General features: G+C 33.7%; 2 protein-coding genes across 2 annotated transcripts; one reads left to right on the top strand and one right to left on the bottom strand.

The window, feature by feature from the left end:
• Positions 1 to 741: 741 nt before the first annotated feature.
• On the bottom strand, positions 742 to 1,044 carry LOC107933147 (CLAVATA3/ESR (CLE)-related protein 12). Its single transcript, XM_016865296.1, has one exon. It carries the CDS (start codon positions 1,042 to 1,044, stop codon positions 742 to 744), a length of 303 nt encoding a protein of 100 aa, XP_016720785.1.
• Positions 1,045 to 4,348: 3,304 nt separating this feature from the next.
• Positions 4,349 to 20,833, top strand: LOC107933166 (transcription initiation factor TFIID subunit 2). Its single transcript, XM_041118054.1, is given in 22 exon segments — positions 4,349 to 4,542; positions 4,641 to 4,965; positions 5,454 to 5,599; positions 5,679 to 5,745; positions 7,073 to 7,272; positions 7,396 to 7,549; positions 8,175 to 8,259; positions 8,392 to 8,483; positions 9,585 to 9,710; positions 10,281 to 10,334; positions 10,453 to 10,521; positions 13,976 to 14,073; positions 14,179 to 14,523; positions 14,618 to 14,705; positions 16,809 to 16,934; positions 17,018 to 17,074; positions 17,539 to 17,618; positions 17,704 to 17,746; positions 18,307 to 18,393; positions 20,611 to 20,638; positions 20,641 to 20,698; positions 20,791 to 20,833. Coding segments are annotated over 22 exon segments (2,487 nt in total). The 5' UTR covers positions 4,349 to 4,426.
• The last annotated feature ends 493 nt before the right edge of the window (positions 20,834 to 21,326 follow it).

Raw genomic sequence — 21,326 nt, 5'->3', positions numbered from 1 at the left:
CCATATTGAAATTCAAAAGGACTTAGAGCTCAAGTAAATGACCCTTTTAAGTACAACAAACACACCATAAGAATTTGACTATACTGGATGTATTTAAACCCGATTCAGCATCCAATGTTGTGTATGGTTAACTCCATGGACATTTTAGTTTGAAATTTTCATTTATTAAATGTGAATTTTTTTTTTCTGAGGAGAGATGAATTTTTGTTTAATAATATCGTTTTTAAATTTAATGTAACTATTTTTATTTTATTGTAGATATTGGAATTTAAATAAACTATCATTTATTTTTCTAGATAAATAATTTAATATTTTAATTATAGATCTCTATCAAAAAGTCAACCCTTTATAGAAATGCCATTGCCAATAAATTATAATTATTCACTAAGCTCCTAATAATTAATATATAACTAATTTAATTAAATGTGGGAATTTGTTATAGGTAGAGTCGCAAATATTTGGGTTGCCGTCGCTCCAGTTGTTTCTTGACAGCACAGAACAAAAAATGCAATAAAACAATAAATTATTTGCATGTAAAATGGAAAAAAAATATCCCAAAAAACGTAAAAAAAAAGAAGAAGAAGAGAGATCCAACTTCAGTACTATAACTCAATTATATGGTTTATGGACATTGAACAAGTATGGAGGTCATACCAAATTAACAATTTCTTTTTTGATGAGAAGAAAAAAAAACAAAAATAGATTTAGATACAACAGAAGAGGAAAAGGAAGAAGAAAACCTCAATGATGCAATGGGTTTGGACCAGTAGGAACAAGGCGTTTTTCAACCCCATAACGTGGGTCGATGTCGTTGCCGGAAGGTTGAGGATGGGCAACCGGAACCTGACTCTGATGCTTGTGATGTAGAAATGGAGTGAAGTCAAATTTGGTAGCCATGACTTTACGGTTGTGATGACGATGATGATGAGAAGTGGATACTTGGTGACTAATGTCCAATAAATGGCACCACCCAAAGAATAAGAGATACAAAGACAGCCAAAGAATGACACTGAAAAGATGCAGCTGGGTATATTTCACGGCCATAGCTATTGGCTAGAAGGGAGAAGGTTGAAGTTTTAAGAGGAGAGCATGCATGGAGAGGCAAAAGTGGAATACTGTGATCAGTGAGAGCTTATGGGGTGGGAGTGAGAGAAGGGGTAGCTTCCATGGTCAATTTGATGGTAGTTTGTTAGAGGGAAGAAGAGAAGAGAAGAGAGATCGATGAGGAGAAATTGGGGTATAAGGAAAAATTGTCCACCTTTGTTTTACCAATGAAACTTCCTTTGCGTTCAAGGAATACAAAGACATTTAATGCACAGATGGTCAAACCTTGAACTATATATTAGGACGGACCGCCAATCATCAGGAAATGTACGTGAGAGTCAGACTAATCTTGTATAATTTTAAGCTCATTTGTTTAATTTTAAGTTAAACTAATCACATTCATAAAAACAACAACAGCAACTAATTACCGTACTCTTACTCTTAGGAGGTGTTTTTGTTTTTATTTGAGTTGTCTTGCTTTGGCATTCGCATTGAATGTTATCTTTATCATGCACGATGAATATTCGTAATGCAAAAAATAAAACAAAACAATTATAATATCGCATTGTGGTAAATGTGGTGTATTTGATTTATAGAAAATGATTTATAAAAAATGTTTATAGTATTTTTTAGTGTTTATTTTATGGAAAATAGGTTGGTCAATAAAAAATTATTTATTAATCAACAAATTAATTTACTTTTTTCCAAAAAGTCTAAATCATTTTTTGAAAAAAAATCCTTTATGAGTAATTTTATTTTTATGTAAATTAATCTTAATCAAGTCTAACTTATACATATAGTAAGCTTGTGCAAGTACAATTGCACGAGTAAGAAAACTACTTAAATATTATAAATAAAAAAATTGATTAGGTATTGTGAGTTATTCTAATCAATTATTCAATACTCGAACTCTATTAATTTGTTAGCTCATTAAATAATTAAAAAAAATCAAATTATGAGTGATCGTAAAAAGATAGAAGGAAATTTCCAAGTAGAAGTACTATGGAGGTATTGTACTAGGAGTCATTGATGGGTATGGGGATTTTCATTTTGCATTTCACAAAAGGTGGGCAAGAGATGAATTAAGGTCGACTTCAACTCAAACAGTGTTTCTCCTACCGAATAAGTAATGCACAGTGGCTGTTGTTCATTTGGTGCCGTTGCGAGTTAGTGTATAGTTTGATTTGCCATTTCGTCTGGTTTGTTGAGTGAGAAAATGTCCTTGGTATAAGATTCTGTTTCAAACTCGGGATGTGGTCGTTTACCGCGTCGAATAACTTCTCTTTGCAGTTTTCAGGCCAACTTCTCTATTTTTGGCTCAAATTCTAGAATCCCTGGTTCTGACCTGGTCATAAGGAAAACAAACAAAAAATTAGAAAAAAATATTTCCAACCCCCGGCAATGGTGCCAAAATTTGATGGGCACTGGAACCATCAAATAAAGATTTCTACGACAAATTAACTCTGGATAATAGTAAAGAGTAGTAGGGTCGAATCCATATGGATTGATTATTATTATTCAATTTCGTTTTTTTATTGTGAATAGGATTTCTGTCGTGGCAATAGTCGTGTCCATGACTTGAAACAAACTCACTAAAAAATAAACAAATAAAATAAATTAGGGAAGTTGAAAATGTTTTAAAATTAAACTAGTGAGATAGCATAAATAAACAACTATATTAATAAAAAATAAGATAAAATAAGAAAATGGGTTTGAATTTTGTAAACAGAAATAGCCTTAGCCTTAGACTCGGTTAATTCCGGTTCAGAATCAATCCTTGAAAACGATTTTCTCTTCCAAACTATAAGTTGGTTATAGCGACTAAGAACGTCCCAACTGCCAATTCTTCATTTTATAGTTGATTCTGGTACGACCTGCAAATCAACCTTTACCAATTGTCTAATTGCAATACATGAGTTCACAATTCAAGACTCCAGTAGCCTTGCGTTCTGAAGAACTCAACTCGAATCAACGGCCTTAGCTGCGCGAGACATTTAAATCCAATTATTATTTCCCTTGACAAAAATCCCACTAGTATGACCCTGCCAGGATATGCCAATTTGTTCGTGAAAATCTAAATACAACACGGCCGCCTCGTCTTTCCAATTGTATGCCAAAATGACTCCAACCTAACGTGCATTTTGTGTTGAAATTAAATTAATTTTAAGGGACGAATTTGTAATATCCCATATTCGGGAGAGATGGTGAATATTGTTATGAAAGATTTTTAGCACGGATTCAATTCTCACGATTCTTAACGGAAAAGAATATCGGCATAAAGCTAAATTAGAAATTTAGTGAAGCATGAAATTAATCATACTTAGTTGGCCTATGAAAATGGTTTAAATGGAATTGGTGAAAGGTGGAAAGGAAAAAGTGACTTCGGAAGCAATTAAGCCAAAATATTGAAATGGAAATAAAAGAAGAAATGGATTGATTTTTTTTTTCTATTCAGTTTCCAGCTATACAACGTGTGTTTTTCAAAGGCAATCATACACATCATCTAAATGCAAATCATATACTAAAATTAGCCTAACTTACCTACCAACTAATTACATGAAATAAAATATCAAATTTCCTTTTCTAAATATGATTACAAAGTTAAAAATCTGATCATCCTTTAAATGTCTCAAAAATTATGATTCGGCCCTCTTTTATTGCTCGTGCTTCAATTTAATTAATTTATGCTTGTCTTTGAATTAAAGTATATGAATTTCATTCCTAACCAAATTTAAACTTAAAATCACTAATTTAGCATGAATTATTTTAAGAATTAATTGATTTGAACATGTAAAATATGCAAAATAAACATGTTATCAACCATATTGCATTTTACATCATTTACTCAAAAAAATAGACAAATTAGCCTCTATATGTTAGATCAAAAAATAAACTTATCATTTGGTTAAAAATTCCATCAATTTTTACCTTTAAAAAATGGTTTCTGCATGTCAATATAAGGTATACATGACAGATTAAATTTTTAACAGTATAAATAAATTAAATTTTTAATAAAAAAGACTAATGTACTCTTTAATAAAATATAGAAAGACTAAATTTACTTATTTTTTTTTTAGTAATAGGCACAAAATTAGTAATAATGTAACAGCCTCCGTGTTACTTAGTGAAAATTCTACTAATTAATCCCCTACAACAAGGTTCATATGCCGAGTCAAAATCAGACTCCTGGCTGATCCTCCGATCCCCATCATGACACGTGTAAGGTAATGGTCGAATAAAAAAACAATGCTAGGATAGATCATCACCAGCAAATCCACAGGAGGAGCTCGTGAGCTTCTCCATAAATAAACTCTTCCCTCACTGTTCATCCGAAAACTTTTTCGAGTTCGAAAAAGGGACCAGAGTCGTCTGACCCTGAGCCATGGCCAAGCCTCGCAAACCCAAGCCCGAAGACCCGAAGCCAGCTCACTCCGGCGCCGTTGTCCGCCACCAGAAGCTTTGCCTCTCCATCGACACGAACCTTCGTCGCATTTACGGGTAATTCTATTTTGTTCACTTCTCCTTGCTCTGCAATTTATCATGGAGATGTGTTAATTGCTGTGTTTAGTTAACGCGATGTCATTTTGCACTTTCAGCTACACTGAGCTTGAAATTGAGGTGCCTGATATCGGCATCGTTGGATTACATGCGGAGAATTTAGGGATTGAGAGTGTGCTTGTAGATGGGGAACCGACAGATTTTGAGTATTACCCGCGTAGTCAGAGCTCCGATATTGAGAAACGGTGGGCCTCCGCTGTGTCTTCACCGAGTTCAGCCGCGGATGTTGCTGCAGCTGCTTACATCACGGCTCTTGATACAGAACTGATCCCTAATTTGCTTATCAATTGTTGCAATAAGATGCAAATTGAGCAAATGAATACGGAGCCTAATGGAGTACAATCTTCTGCTGAGGTCAACCAGGTTACTGCAGCTGTTTTTTTAGTGAATATATGATTTTTAATTATTTTTAAAAAAAGTTGCATGTAAATGCTTAATCAATGTGATATGACTTATTTGGTTTTGATTTCTCGAAATATATATGCTAAAGAATAGAACTGACTAGAAATGTTTCTTTCACTACTAGTTTACCGAAAATGGTAAAAGGGAATTATGACTTAGTTGTAGCATAATTTTGATGGAAGTGTAGTATATTGTAGTATATAACCTGCATTTTCTTCTCATATGTAAAAGTCATGTCTAGATTCATTTCTTTCCAGAACCTTTTCCCCCCTCTTGTGATTTGTATTTTTATGCAAGTAGCAAAAATTGCCGCTAAACGACTTCTAAAAACTTGTTTTTTGTGAAGCAAAGAAATGAAGATTTTGGCTGATGTATTCTAGTGTGTACCAAGTTCGATTGTGAGGTTTATGAGTATTTCGGTCTCTCATGTAGGTTGGTATTGGATGCAGAATGTGAAATCTGTTCGTGTTAACTATTGGGTAGAGAAAATGGAGACAGGGATTCATTTTGAGGATAATGTGGTCCATACTGATAATCAGATACGGCGTGCTCGGTGCTGGTTTCCTTGTATTGATGACAATAATCAGCGGTGCTGGTATGTGACTATATTCTGTCACTTCTTGTAGTAACTTAGCTACTTTGGGCTTTTTACCATCTAAGTATTTTCTGTTCAGTTTTGATCTGGAGTTCACGGTTGCTCACAATCTCGTAGCTGTCAGCAATGGGAGCTTATTATATCAGGTGAGACAAATGTGATGGAAAATATGTAGTTGATTTCCAGGTTTCTACTTTGCCAAAAACTGTGTGACATGCATAAGTGAGACAAAATTGATGGGAAAAATGTCTTTATTTTATCTTATTCTTGTGCGCAAATAATAAAGTTCAGTTCTAGATTGGTGCATAAATTGTAGGGATAGCTCAGTTGGGAGGGCTCCAGATTGGAGATCTGAAGGTTAAATTTAAATCCATGCTCACCACATGCATCCTCGTAATCGAGGTTTAGGTTGATATATTGCATGGCATTTTGATTTCTATACTTTTTGAAGGTGGAATAATCCATTTAAGGGAGATAAGAAAGGTTTGAGTTATTCAATACTTGTTACAGTTCAATGCAATTTGCGAATCATTGCAGAAAAATATTTTAGGCTAGGCACTGTTTTGGCTCAGCTAAAGTTCTGGAGGGTCAAAATGATAGTTATAATTGAAGTATCATGCCTTTAAAAGATATGATTGCTACAATTAATTCCTTCATTGTTGGATAAAGTTCATCAATGAGGTTGGTTGTATTCCTTGCTTCTTATTCTGGGAACTGTAGCCCAGTCTCTTTTCCCCCTTTCTGCTGAAAAAGAATTGTATGCTGCTTGTTGACCAAATATAATGCACTAGAATGCATCATTGCTAATCAATATAAATAGAAAACCTTAATTTTGGGTGGCAATTTCACTCTATGTGACTAAAGCATGTTTCATGTTGGGGGTACTGAGGGGGCTAAAATGTTTGTTTTTGTACTAATCCTTTTGGAATATCCTTGGTAGGCTAGAGTATGATTATTTTTATCTGGGCAAGATCTCAAATAACTCAACATCAAACAAATCAATTTCTCTGATCCATTTTTCAGCGTCCAGTACCATTTAAAAGAAAAGCCTTTGTGATGTTTGACATAGTACTCATGTGACTGAAGCCTCTTTTAAGGTTTCTGTGTGCTGTGAAAATTTTTGCTGGTTAGGTGTTGGAACTGTAAAAGCCTCTTGGTAAGGCTAGGAAATTCAAGATAGGAGCAAAAAATAGTTTTGAGCATGAATTTTCTTTTGCAATTGCAGAAGTATGGCATTAACATAGTGAGGATTAGTGGCAAATGTGAATAATAGTGTATACTGGACCTTGTATTTAGCATATAGATTTTCTTAATGGTTCTCTTCATTTTTTTTTCAAAAGGTAGTTTCCTAAAGTTATGGACTTTCTGACTATTGAGATGAGCCTAATTCTCTTCCATCCCTCTCTTCAGTTATATTAAGGATTTTACAATTACAGTTGAGGCTTTTGATATTCTAATTATTCTGTTTTGCAGGTATTGAGCAAATATGACCCTCCCTGCAAGACATATGTCTACAGGTTAGATGTTCCTGTTACTGCTCAGTGGATATCCTTAGCAGTTGGACCATTTGAAATCCTCCCTGATCAGCATAACGGTCTCATTTCACACATGTGTTTACCACCTAATTTGCCAAAGCTGCGTCACACGGTGGAGTTTTTCCATAATGCATTCAGGTTTTTGTCTTTGGTTAAATTTACCATATTATAAAATCTTTTCTTTCGTTTCATAATTATGCTATTTACATTTGAGTTCCCTGATTACAGTTTATGTGGTTGTTTAACATTATACTTTCACAGTGAGTATGAACAGTATCTTGATGCAAAATTTCCATTTGGGTCATACAACCAAGTTTTTCTATCTCCTGAAATGGCAATATCTTCCTCAACTGTTGGAGCCTCCTTGTGCATCCTTACTTCTCAAGTTTTATTTGATGAGAAGGTCATTGATCAGGTTTGTTCACTGCTTGTGCTCATATTTTTGAGGCACGTGACATATGAGTCTAATCTTAGATATGGACACTTGTTCCGCATTATTACTCTAGGAGTCAGTTTAAGATGCAAAATACATCACACAGTATTACTTTAAGCAAACAAAATAATAGTCTAATCTAAATTCCATAACACTGCTTCTTCTCTATGGACAGCACTATTTGCTTGGCTAAACTATTGAATGTGATACAATATCTATCACATTCTTGTTAACTAAGAACCTGCTGCATGTAACATGTAAGTTTTAATCGTGGCTATATGTTTCACCATGGTCCAGAATGGTCTTTTTATATGCATTTCACTTTCTCAATTTTTAGGTTTAATGTTTTACTGGTTTGATTTGGATATATTATGACCTTAAATACGTGCTTATCTTTCCCATCTTACGAGTGGATGTGGTTTAAATGTTGGCAATTAATAGGGACAACAATGTAAATTGTTTTGATTATGATGCGTATTTTATTTTATTTTTATTATTTTTGAGGTTAGTTGAACCTCTGTATGAGCATGAACTGCAATGTATGACAGGTCTCAAGTTTTTCTTTTCTTTCCTTATGTTGTTGATAAGTAAATTTGTGACTTGACAGACAATAGACACATGCATCAAACTTGCTTTTGCTCTTTCAAGACAGTGGTTTGGGGTGTATATTACTCCTGAGGCACCAAATGATGGTATGTTGCTGGATAATGGCGGCTTGTATGGGTTGACTGAAATTTAAGCAAATTAATTAGTAATTTATTTTGATAACTTTTGGAAGAAAAGGTTTCTGTTAGTTCTCATTTGGCTGCTGTTTTTATTGTCAGAGTGGCTGCTGGATGGTCTAGCTGGTTTTTTGACAGATTTGTTTATCAAGAAATTTTTAGGAAATAACGAGGCACGGTATCGAAGATACAAGGTTTGTTTTCTATGGAGTCATGTAAGATTGAAATTAATGGAGAAGCTGATCATGGTTGCTAATTCAGAGAACCTATTTGGTTTTCTCTGTGGTTACTGTTTTTAGTAGGCTGTACTTTTTCTATGAAAGCTTATTGCATGTAGTTCGAGTGAATACTCTCTATTCTAAATCTCTTTTTGCAATTCATGGCTTACCTTATTTGATTCTAAATGTGTTCATTTACCATTAACATCTTATGCTCGTAAACAAAACCTAAGTTCTGATATTGAGCTGGCATCCTCATAGGAAATGAGTTTAAAGAACGAAAAAAAAAAAAAAACTGAAATATAAAAAACCAGGAGACACTATGGTATTTTTTATTTTTTATTTTTTATTAGTATCAAAATTTTTACTGTATCCATCTTGATCTATGGGAGAATTAAAAAGAAAATCCCCCTTTTCTGTTTTTCTGTTTCATTTTTCTCTATCCTTGTGATAACTGGAAATTTATCTCAGTGAGGGGCTTTATTTAATTAATAATACAATGGAGTTTTGAATAAAAATTTCTTAGGTTCTGGATGATTTATACTGGACTTCCTTACTAAATATTGCATCATTTGAATATTCAAACTTCTTGAGTTATGAATAATAATTCTTGATGATTTGGATATTCATAAATTCTCAATTTAACTAATAATAATTACATTGGAGATTTGAAACATGTAAGGTTCTGGGTGATTTATACTGGACTTCCTTACCAAAAATTGTATAAGTTGAATACTTAAAATTCATTGATTTAAGTTTACGCATCTTCTAAACCCAAAAGTAGGTTAGGAATTCTTACACTTTTGGCATATTGAGAATGTGACTGCAATTTTTTGTTTCAAATAGTGCTGGAGGCTGATATTCAAAGGCTTTATAAAATTTAGCATCATTAATTCATTTTCTTGATGTGGATGGGAAGTGGGCATGTGGCATTAGTATGAAATTATTCTGAGCATTTAGCTATGTTTAAATCTATACTCTCATTAGGAGACAAGCATGAGATAAATGTAAATTGCCCTTCCCCCCCCTTTATGTTTTCAGATGCAGAATTAAGCTATTTTATTCATGTAAATGTAGGCAAATTGTGCTGTTTGCAAAGCAGATGATAGTGGTGCAACAGCTTTGAGTTCCTCTTTTGCTTGCAAGGATTTGTATGGAACTCATTCCGTTGGCTTGCTTGGAAAAATACGATCATGGAAGTCAGTAAGTTGCTACTTTTGACTCTTATTTTTTCCTTTTTCAAGATGTTATATTACCCCCTAATTTTTTACTAAGTCGCTCAAGTATCTTATGACTGTGAATGATGAAATGAACCTTGAATTAAAGAAATTTGTTCAAGAACATGGAGGTGAAATAGTTTCGGCGTCATCTAGTTGTTGCTTTTATTAACTACTTCAAAAGTTGCTAAAATGTGCAAGGTATACGTTGAGAATAAGAAGTATTTGGTTAAAGATAGCATATTGCTTAAATGTTGTAAAACATAGAAATGGTTATAATGTGCTATGCTTTGAAACACAGTCGTTGCATATGCAAATATTGATCATACATTATGGTTATTCATAAAAGTTTAAGATATTTAATTTTCAAAACTTTTAATTGCTCTTGTTCAAAAATGGAAATTTCTTTTTTGCTTTTCTGTTTCTGGAAGAAAAAGTAGCAAAAATAGCAATAAAATGTACTTTCAACTGGGAGAGTCAGAAATAACCAAGGGAGCACTAACATTATTGTCGCTTATATCTTTTGGCCTTTTTGTTGACCATTTTTATCCTGAAGGTGGCAATTCTTCAGATGTTAGAAAAGCAGATGGGACCTGACTTCTTCAAAAAGGTATGGGGTATCATCTTGGTCCTAGTTGTCCTATTTGAAGCATTTTGGATGTTATGTGTAAAGTCAGTTTCTTTTGTTGACTGTCATTTGTTCTTGGTTTTCTTTTTTCATTACGAAGATTCTGCAAGCAATAATTTGTCGTGCACAAAGTACAACCTGTCCTGTGAGGTCTCTTAGTACGAAAGAGGTGATCATATATATTTTTCTTTTTCTTATTTCTCAGTTATCATCTATGTGCCATCTATTTATTAATTGCCTTTCTGCTTGTCATAACATCTGCAATGGAACTGCTGCTAATCATTTTCGGTTAGCTGTAATTGATAAAAATTATCGTTCTAGAAACCCTAAAACTAAATAAGATTTGAGAAAATAAAATTTTTAGGCATGTAAATACAACTAGAGAAAAACAAAGCAGGAGTTGGGAATGCAAGTACCTGTCATCCTCATTACAATGTCTGTCTGAAAGCTGTACCAATTAATCATATGCATAATCTTAGATCTTGAAAAAAATGGTTGTAAGACATTTGAAAAGAATCCTCTTTAACCATTTTTTTAGATTATAGTTTGTTTATTTGGAAAACAAATTGATTTGTTTTGAAATTAACAAAATTTTTATATATTTTCGGGAATTCGGCAGAATCTAAAAATGGGTTTTGGGATAAAAAATTTCATTTCATTCCTAAAATCTGCATTCTTTATGAGAAGTAATTGTTGAAATTCTATCTAGTAATCTGGTAGAGTTCAAGAATTTCATTTCATTCCTAAAAACTATAGTTTCAGGAACTTGACACCATTCATTTTTGCTAAGTTTTGGGAAACTTTTCTCATACCATCGACATATGATTTTACCCAATTAAAAAAATAAAAGGTAAATAAACAATATAAAATAAATATTAATTAAATGACTAAAATAAATAAAACAAATGCATGAAGTAAATGCAAAAGTAAAAGTGAAATAAAAAATGATTAAAATAAATTGTGGAAAAGTAAATTGCAAAAATGAATAAATTGCAGAGTAATATAAATAAAATAAAATGCATAAAGTAAAAGACATTTATAAATAAAGAAAGTCAATGATAAAAGCTATAAATAATTTAAACACATAAATAGTGGTTAAATGTTGATGGGTGAATGCTTTTCATATTTAGTTGAAACTATGGTCGTAAAATGGAAATTAGATTGGATTAGGGAAGATTTCTCTTGGAGAGAAGTACGTGTACAGTAGTGACTATTGAAACAAACATTAGAGAGGAATTTAGTTGTTAGACTAGGAATATGATTGACAAGTGGGAATCTGAATATGATTTTATTTACTAGAATTTGTTTATAGTTTAAATAAAACTTTCCTAATAAATTAGGATACTGTCTTGTCATATTTCAGTTTTCCTTATAAGAACGTGAAACTATGATTTTGCATCTTATTTCTTAAATTGTAAATCTCTATTTAAGAGGCAAATTATTAATGATTAAAGGAAGTTGTAAGTTCAAGAAAATTAAGATAGACAACTCGTTTAGAGTTCCAAAACCATAGGAAAAAGTAGGAAACGAAAAAAGGGTAAAGACCCTTTCTTTGGATCTGATTTCTCTGTTAATCGTTCGGTGACTGATCCCAAACTGGGGACCATAACAATTTGGCACCAAAGCCTGCCACAAAGGGCAATGCCATTTGAGTTTATACAAACTCTTTGGTGGAGGCTAAAATTGTCAATCTGCAGAACCATATGGATAGCCACCTCTGGCAAATGACTCTGAATGCAAGAACAGGTGAAAGCCTTTTTTCCGACTTGAGTAAATCAACTATTGGGGACGGAGATGCAAATAGTTCGATAATTGAACTAGACTAGGTGCACTGGCCGCCAATTGCTAGGGGAGGGGCAGCACCACCACTACTAGGTGGGGTTGTTCTGCTAGTTGGAGGAACTGTTCCCAGGTATGCAAAATTAGATTTTCCTACTTTTGATGGATCGGAAGATCCTTTTATGGCTGCATTGACGTGAACAATTCTTAAAAAACCAACACACCGATGAGGCAGACAAGGTAGGTTTGGCAACCTTTGACATGTTGGGAGAAGCACAACTTGGTCTTATTAGATGAAATTGGTAGGGCGTATAATGAATTGGTTAAAGTTTTGTAATGGTTGCACCGTTCGTTTAGGTCCTTCTGTGGGCAGCAATCTCGTGGGAGATTTGGTTAGTCTGAAACAAACAGGTACAATAAAGATCTATCTGCGGCAGCTTTAAGAAAAATTGGCGAGGGCCAGTCATTATGTTCGATTGGATCAACATGTTGGGTTATTCTTGGTTGGGTTGGATGATTCAATTCAACTTTGATGTTCGAATGCAAAAAACCCTTGATTTAGTCATGGCTAAGAGTCTTGCTAGAGCTTTTGAGCAGAAGCAACAGATGCTACATGTTGGAAATAAGCGTAAGGTAACTTGGTTAGGTAATGAGGACAGTAACACGTTAAGTGGAACTATGAGTCTCACTACAACCTTTTTATAAAAAACCTATCAAGGGAAGAAATTGCAGAGAGAAAGGTGAAGGGCTTATGCTATAATTGTGATGAACTGTATACAGTTAGGCATCAATGTAAAAGCTCTTTCAGTTGGAATTGGCTAGTCAAAATGATGCAGAACCAGAAATTGAAATTATGACTGAATTGGGTTGGTTTTATCATTAAGTGTATTGATGTCAAGCTTGAGGACAAGCTTTTTCTCTAACCTGGGATTTGGCTTTGATTTTTGTGGGGTTTAGTTATGATTTTATTTACTAGAATTCTCCTATTAATTTAAATAAAACTATCCTAATAAATTAGTATACTTTGCTGTCATATTATAATTCTTATTAGAATATGAAACTAGTGTTTTGCATCTTATTTCCTAAATTGTAAACCTTAAGAGGAAAATTATTAATGAATAAAGGATGTTTGAAGTTCCAGTAAATTAAGGTAGGAACCACAGTTAGAGCTCCTAGGTAGGCAACTCTTTCAGAGTTCCACAACCATAGGGAAAAATAGGAATCCAAATAAGGATAAAGACCCTTTCTTCTAGTCTGATTAAAATTTCAGTCTAGGTTGTGGATTTCCCCTTCATGAGATGACATATTTGGCAAAGAGATTAATCATTACCCATCATGATATCTAATACAATACTTGGAAGTGTTCGCAACAGCAATAATGAGAATTATGGAAATGCTGACTTAGTGTTAATTTTAAAGTAGAGTCATCTAGAATAACTATTTGTTAAAAAACAAGTGCTGGTGTTTCAGGATTTGTATTTTATGTTTTGCTTCATTTTAAATTAATGGAGCTTGAAAACATGTTTTTGATGCAGTAATTTGGCAAGGGTCCACAAGGAAAACTGGTAGGCTTGAATTGGTAAAATTGCAGGGGTTTGAGCCCTTCTTCTGCCAATTATTTTGGACCCTTGATCTTCTTCTGCCTATTGATACTAACTTACTATGGATTTATTGTTTTGTATGACTATATATATTTGATAATTGCACATATGAGAGTATTTCCGTGATTCTGTCTTTTTCTTTGTTTTAATTTCATAAAATTATGTATTGGTTTTACTTAAAATTAAGATACAAATTAATTGTGTGTCTGTGTCACTAATTAAGTTATAAACTTTTATATTCAGTTCCGGCATTTTGCTAATAAAATTGGAAACCTGGAGCGTCCATTTCTCAAAGAATTTTTTCCTCGGTGGGTAGGATTTTATGGATGTCCAGTTCTCAGGTATGATTTAAGTGAATCATGTATTTAATGTCTTCTGCATTTGGCATTTTCTTGCTCGTTTCATATACTTAAATGTTATTTTCTTTCCTATCCTCAATTTGTAAGGATGGGGTTTTCCTACAACAAGCGGAAAAATATCATTGAGTTGGCAGTTCTGCGCGAATGCACAGCTACAATCGATTCAAGTGTATCAGTTCTGAATGCTAATCCTGATTCTGAAAATCGTGATGGTGATATTGGGTGGCCTGGAGTTATGACTGTGAGGGTTTATGAACTTGATGGTATGTCTGATCATCCTGATCTTCCAATGGCTGGAGATGCATGGCAGCTGCTGGAAATAGCATGCCACTCAAAGCTTGCTGCTAGACGCTACCAGAAGCCTAAAAAGGGTTCAAAACCTGATGGCTCTGATGATAATGGTGATTTGCCTACAGTAGATATGCGTTCGAGGTATTTTATCACACAAATGTGGATTTTTTTTCTTTATATCTTGTTCCTGAAGATTCCATTACACATTCTTCCATGTTTAATTGTTCTTTTGCAGTGTAGACTCCCCATTGTTGTGGATTAGGGCAGATCCAGAGATGGAATATCTTGCTGAAATTCATTTTAATCAACCTGTACAGATGTGGGTAAGAAAACTATTGTTTTCATTTCTAGGTGAATTTTGTCAATGTTTTTGCATAACCCAGCATGAAGTAGGTCTGTTGCAAGGTCATTTTCCTTGATAGTTTACTCAGTCATTAAGTGCATATGGTTTATTAAGTTATGCACTCCTGTTATTTCTCTTTGTTGATTTAAAGGGTCACCCCCCCCCCCCAAAAAAAAACACACACAAAAAAAAAAAAAAACATTAGGGGGAATATTGGCTCTTGCTCTGCATGGTTGTAAAATGCTTAACCAAAATGTTGACAATTCCATCATCACTTTCCAACTGGTCATGTAGGAATATAACACATGTTTTCTTGTATTCTTCCGGTGTAGATGTCTTCTATTGAATTATACCTAAGAAAAAATTAAACCACCTTTTTTTTTGGTGTTTGTTCTCTTATTAACAAAAAGAAATTTTGGATGTGCTTGATTGTTCCCCATCATTGCTGTTGAAGGAGAGAAACTTGTCAATGTTTTTGCATAACCCTGCATGAAATAAGTCTCAGTTGCAAGGTTATTTTGTCTGATGATTTCAGACAAGCGCAAAAGGTTTATTTGGGTATATTGTCCTGATATTTCTGATTAGAGGGAATATTGGCAACTTGATTTCAGACAAGAGTTTTTGCCAAAACTTGATTTCCACCATTTCAGCAACTTGTCTTTCTGGAATATCACATCTGTATTCTTGTGCTCATCCAAACTTGAGTGATTTTCTAAATCAATTTCATACTCTATTGAATTATACCTCAGGTAATTAAACCAGCCTCCTTTATTTGTCTTTGTTTTTCGCTTATTCACAACAAAGAAAAAGAAAGAAGAAATTTTGGATGCACATAAATGTTCACGGTTGATAAGTGTGGATGTATGGCAATGTTCTTATCTGTTTCCGTTGCTAGGATCATTATATCACATAAGCAAAGCAGTAGTGGTAGATACATTTTCTGGTTGGATTTGACATTTCTCCTTGGCCTTATTTAAAAGGGTTATTTTCTCCTAGAAGATGATTATGACACATGCAACGTTTGCTCAATTATTCTCATAGCCAATAGCCTCTCCTCTACCTTGTATATAGCTCTTTCTGTTTCCTCCATGTAGCAGGGATTATTCATACTTATTTCTGTATTATTGGTTGCCGGAAAATAATTGGAGTAAAACCATTCAGTTGTATTTCTATAGTTTGGATGATGGACCATTGGAGTGTCACTATCAAAAGATGGCATGCTAATCTACTTGGTTGTTTCTAGCTAAATTTGTTGGAAACACAACTTCCGTGTTCAGATTTTCTGCCTGACAATTTTGTTCATTCTTTTGGATATTTATTCACATATGTGACAAGATGCAATTTATTATGCATATTTGCAAAATGTTGTTTATTAATGAGCTTTCAAGTGAACCTCTAGATATTACTGAGAATCGAGATAAAGTTCTCGGTTTCTTGAATTACTAATTCCCAAAAGTCAGCTTGAAATTTCAATTTTAGCATGTCGAAGATGTATTTAACTAATAACAAAATTTTTAAGCTTGCAATTTTAACTTGGAATATGCCTTCTATGAAAATGAAAAAAATTATACGTACAAAGCAAGAAAAATAACTGTCTGTTAACATGCTTTGAGTTTAGAGGATCAGGGAGAGCATACATTCTAACCCTTCATGTGGTGATCAACCTAATAAATTAAGCCATAATTCCAATTTAGTTCTTGTTAGGCCGTAGATATGTGGTTAATCAGCACCACAAGCATAAGTCTAGTCTAAATTCCACATTGTAATATTAAACTGTCAAGATAGACTGTAATCTTACAATATATCCTTAAACAAGGTTTAAGTATTTACTTGAAATCTTTTTTCAACCTGTTGAAGCCCAGTTATTTGTCTTTGATAAATATAATTGGATTAAATGGGAATTTTACTAAGAACTAATTGTATCTGATGACACAGAACAAGGTAACTACTTAGTTCAAGATTGCTTTTATTTTACAGAATTTGTATCCAGTTGTGTAGCTGTATCTGTTGCTTTTTATAAACCACTTCCATTGATTTAATTTTTCGTTGGTATTTGACTTCTTAAAATTGGTAAAATTATCAGATTAATCAGTTAGAGAAGGATGAAGATGTGGTAGCTCAGGCACAAGCAATCACTGCACTAGAATCTTTACCAGAGCTTTCATTTTCTGTTCTCAAGGCACTGAATAATTTCCTGAATGACTCCAAGGTTTTTTCTGCTCTCCAAGGACTTATTTGGCTAAGAGTCGTTATGAATTGAATTTAATCATTTTGATTTTCCTTTGTGTCAAGGCCTTCTGGAGGGTTCGAATCGAGGCTGCACTTGCATTAGCTAGCACATCTTCCGAGGTATCATCAGCAGCATTTGATGCTCAATGACTAGTGATGAAATTAGTTTCTTTATGTGACGTTAACCAAATTATTCACCTATTTCTTTCACTGGAAAATTATGTTATGATTTTGAAACCCTTTTTTGTAGCAATTGCATGTCTTTTCAAGTTTCGCTAAAACTATTCTTAACTTTCATGTTCTTCGCATGATGCTCTGAATGTGGCATCGGTTGATGTTTTCTTTTAACATCTTACCTGCAATGATCCATATGCATGGGGCAGTTAGATTGCTTCTTATTGGTTGTTCAATAGTGAGATTTGTTATAATTTTTAATATATTAGTATCACTTTTTAACTAAAAAATATTTGTGCTGTTCCAAGTTTCTTTAATAGTTTGCATATTTTAATTGATCTTTTGTCATCTTGTTAGTTTTTTGCATTTGCTTTAGGCATGGAGGTTTTATTTCATTCTCTGGCTGGCAGGAAACTGACATGGCTGGTTTGCAACATCTGGTGAAATTTTATAAAAGTAGAAGGTTTGACACAGATATTGGACTACCAAAGTGAGTTTCTTAACCTGAGTCTCAATTTGTCAATGATTGCTAAAATGCCCTAATAAGAAGTTCCTTTTCCTGCTGATCTTGCCAGACCAAATGACTTCTCAGATTTTCCGGAGTACTTTGTTCTTGAGGTAATGCAATGAGGTAGGCTGTGGTAAACTATGTGCTTATGATGTTTACAACTAGCTCAGGTGCCTCTGATGCTAGTGAAATTGTTGGTTTATGGAATTTGAATTAAACACTGCAAGATATATTTGATCTAGAGGTTTGAAAAGCGATGACAAGGTCCAAGATAGTAACATTGGGCATTTCCTGCCTTCATGTGGGATTTTTGCATAAATTAGGTTAATTGCCTCTGTATGCTGCCTGGACTTGTAGCTTTTTGCCTTACTTTGAGATGCTGCTTGTTTGCACCGGTACTTACGCTTGGGTTGCTAAATTTATAACTGAAATGTAGTTTGTGGGAGTTCCTTGAACCCAAGATAGCAACACTGGTATTTCTATCTTCATGTGGTACTTTTGCATAAATTAGGTTAATTGCCTCTGTATGCTGTTCAGACTTCTAGCTTTTTTCTTTACTTTGAGATGCTTCCTGCATGCATTGGTGCTTAAGCCCGAGTTACTAAATTTCTAACTTAAATGTAGTTTGTGGGCGTTCCTTAAACCTTCTTCATTTTCTTTTGTTTGTTAGGCCATTCCACATGCCGTAGCAACGATAAGAGCTGCAGACAGGAAAAGCCCCAGAGAAGCTGTTGAGTTTATTTTGCAACTTTTAAAGGTATGATTTCCTTGGCCATCACTTACTTTACAAGATCAACAACAAGATGTGGAATGCCTATTCTAATCAATCTACATCAGTGATGGCTTGCTAATTTTGCTGCATGGATCTTCCAGTGAGTAATCAATGATCTGTAGCTGTCAATTGCTGCATAAATGATAGAACCTTGGAAGTTTTTTTCCTTTGATTTGCATGATTTTTGCTTGTCAAGAAGAGAAGGGGTTGACCTCCTAATTTTGCAATATAGAAATCTTTGTTACTGCTACTCTTCATGTTTTTCTAGAAGTGCTTCTATCTGACGCATTTTAGGACATGGTTAGAGGTTAATGACTCTCCAAGGACCCTCTAAATACATGGAAAAGCTTTAAAAGAAAATTAAACATACCCCTGCTGGATACATACTCGTATCTAACACTGACACCCGCGTTCAATTAAGACTGAGAAATCAATATTATAGTGAGCTTTTATTTCATTATTTATAATATATTTTTGCATGGTTTACTTATGGAGTTCAATTTTTTTGTTCTTTATTATTATTATTATTCATTGGGAGGAAGATCATATGATCTGGCTAAAAACAAATTAAGCTTCTGTTAATTCTTGATTAACTTCTCAGCTTTTTTGTACTTTGAAAATCTGGCAAATTTTATAACTTTTGCTGATTCTTGATACTAAGCATATTGCCTATTAGGCAGCTTGATACGAATTATTGTGAATATTTGTGATTGATAGTTCAACTCATCAAAGGGGGACTGAAACCTTAGGACTCGTTAGAGAGAGAAAGAGAGGGAGGGTTTTTTAATGGAAATTATGCTTAGGTTTTATTATTCCATACGTCCCTTTAAATAAGGACCTGTCTTTGTTACATAAATGGGAAACTATTGTAGAAAGGTTGTAAATAAACTGAAATAAAAAGCACAACAAAAAAAAAAAATCACTCAACAGATAATCAATGATGATTTAAATAAATTATGCTTTCTGTTTTATTTTCTGCTATATCATGTATTTTGGCTCTTAAAAGGTTTCTAAATGCAACGCAAGCGGTAACAAGAACAATTAATTTTGATTAAAAATGAACACCAAATACAACATTAATTCTAACATGGTTCTTCCATCTTTTAGGTCACTGTAAATTCAACTTTACTTTTTTATATTCAAAATCATTATTCCTTTTTTTTTTTTTTTTTGCATGCAAATGCATTTTCTGTCTTTTGTTTATGAAGTTACAGTAGCTAAAGCAACTACCCATTGAATTAGAAAGTCAAACTTCTGCAAGATCTAAAGGACATTGGACATAGCATGTGTCTTTAGGAGAGTATGCTAGTGAAAGCATGTGCGTGATGCTTAAAGACTGCACAGAATAAGGTTTTTAATTTTGTTAAGTTCTATCATTCCTTTAAACTCTGCAAAATATGCGACGATAAGTTCTGCAGAATATCCTCTCTCATCTCTATAAGTAGAGAACAATTGACAACTGTATCTGGGATAGTCAAAGGTGTTACTGAATTCGACGAATGATGTCTTGAGTATGATTTATTGATTTTTCTTCATATTTTCAGTGAGCTTGAACTAATCGCAGTATTGTACTTGATATATTTTATCTTGTTGAAGTGCAAGATAAGGTGGTTCTCCATGCATTGCATGGGAAGGACTTGGAAGAACCTGGACTTGCTTTCTATGAGTTAAAAGGCTTGTGCTAATATCTTGCACTGTGCAATAATAAATGACCTTAAAAATGAAAAACGAGGTTATATAACTAAAACATGCATATGGGTGTGTATGACTTGCCACTGATCAACCAGTTAAAGGATTTATGGTTGAAGAGGTGATGGGACATACAATATTAAATTGGAATGAAAACTAATTTGGTATGTCAAGATTTTTTTTTTTTTGGTCATTCTCTGATCATTCAATATGCAGAAACATTCTTAATTTGTTTGGTCCTACCATACTTTTTTTTTAATTTAATTGGCATGAAAACAAATTTGGTTTGTCACAAAAGTTCTTTTATGTTCGGTATCCTATATGATTCATAAATGCAGAGAGCATTCTTAATCTTTGGTCCTACATACTTCGTGTATTTATTGATTACATGCTTACCTTGCTCTTTATACTGATTATTATTGTAAACGGTGCTTCATTTATTTGCTTTGGTTCTTATGCTGATATTTAGTCCTCCTCCTTATTCCGCTTTCTGTTTTTCACTTGTCTTGACAGTATAATGATAATAATGAGAATCCTTACTCTATGTATTCTGGCTCGCTGCATTGGTACAGTCAGTTGGTGAACTTGAATTTGGGCACAGGTACGTAAATATATTTTTTACTTACACCTTTTGGTATGCATCTTAATTCGTTTAAAGCTTGTTAGTTTTTTTTTTTTTTTTGTTCGTTTAAGGTTTTGTTCTCAAGTGTCTTTCTTTGTGTTACCTGAGGATTAATAAAGTTGGATCAAACGTAGCTCCCCCTCCCCTCCCTCTATTCTTCAAATGGCTAACATGCTTGCCAGACTCTGAAATAAGATCAATTATGGCATAGCATCTTATTTGTGCTTTCCTCTCTGCTGCTGCTATTATGTTGATTCTTTCAGTTCCTTTTTTCTGAACCATTTGGTTCTCAATTAAATTTCTTTTGCTGATATGTCATTGTCATGCAGTACACATAGAATAGCTTCCAATGTTAAGATTTTGGTTTCCACTCATGCTGACCTATGTCATTTTTTAACATTTCATCTGACCAGGTTGAGCCTATTACAATGTATATGACGATCAGTTGCATCCGGACCTTGCACAGATTGCATTAAGCTTTCTGGATTCATCCATCTAGTGTGTTTTTTCTCTGATCCTTTATCATATAATGTCTACTTTGCATATTTCTTTATTTCTTTATCAATTTTGTTTCTCGCTGGCAGGATCATGTCTTTGAACTAATTAA

The sequence above is a fragment of the Gossypium hirsutum genome, chromosome A07 (genome assembly GCF_007990345.1).
Source record: "Gossypium hirsutum isolate 1008001.06 chromosome A07, Gossypium_hirsutum_v2.1, whole genome shotgun sequence".
Taxonomy (NCBI): domain Eukaryota; kingdom Viridiplantae; phylum Streptophyta; class Magnoliopsida; order Malvales; family Malvaceae; genus Gossypium; species Gossypium hirsutum.
The sequence above is the reverse complement of the archived record's forward strand: the minus strand, read 5'-3'. Positions and strand labels throughout refer to the sequence as shown.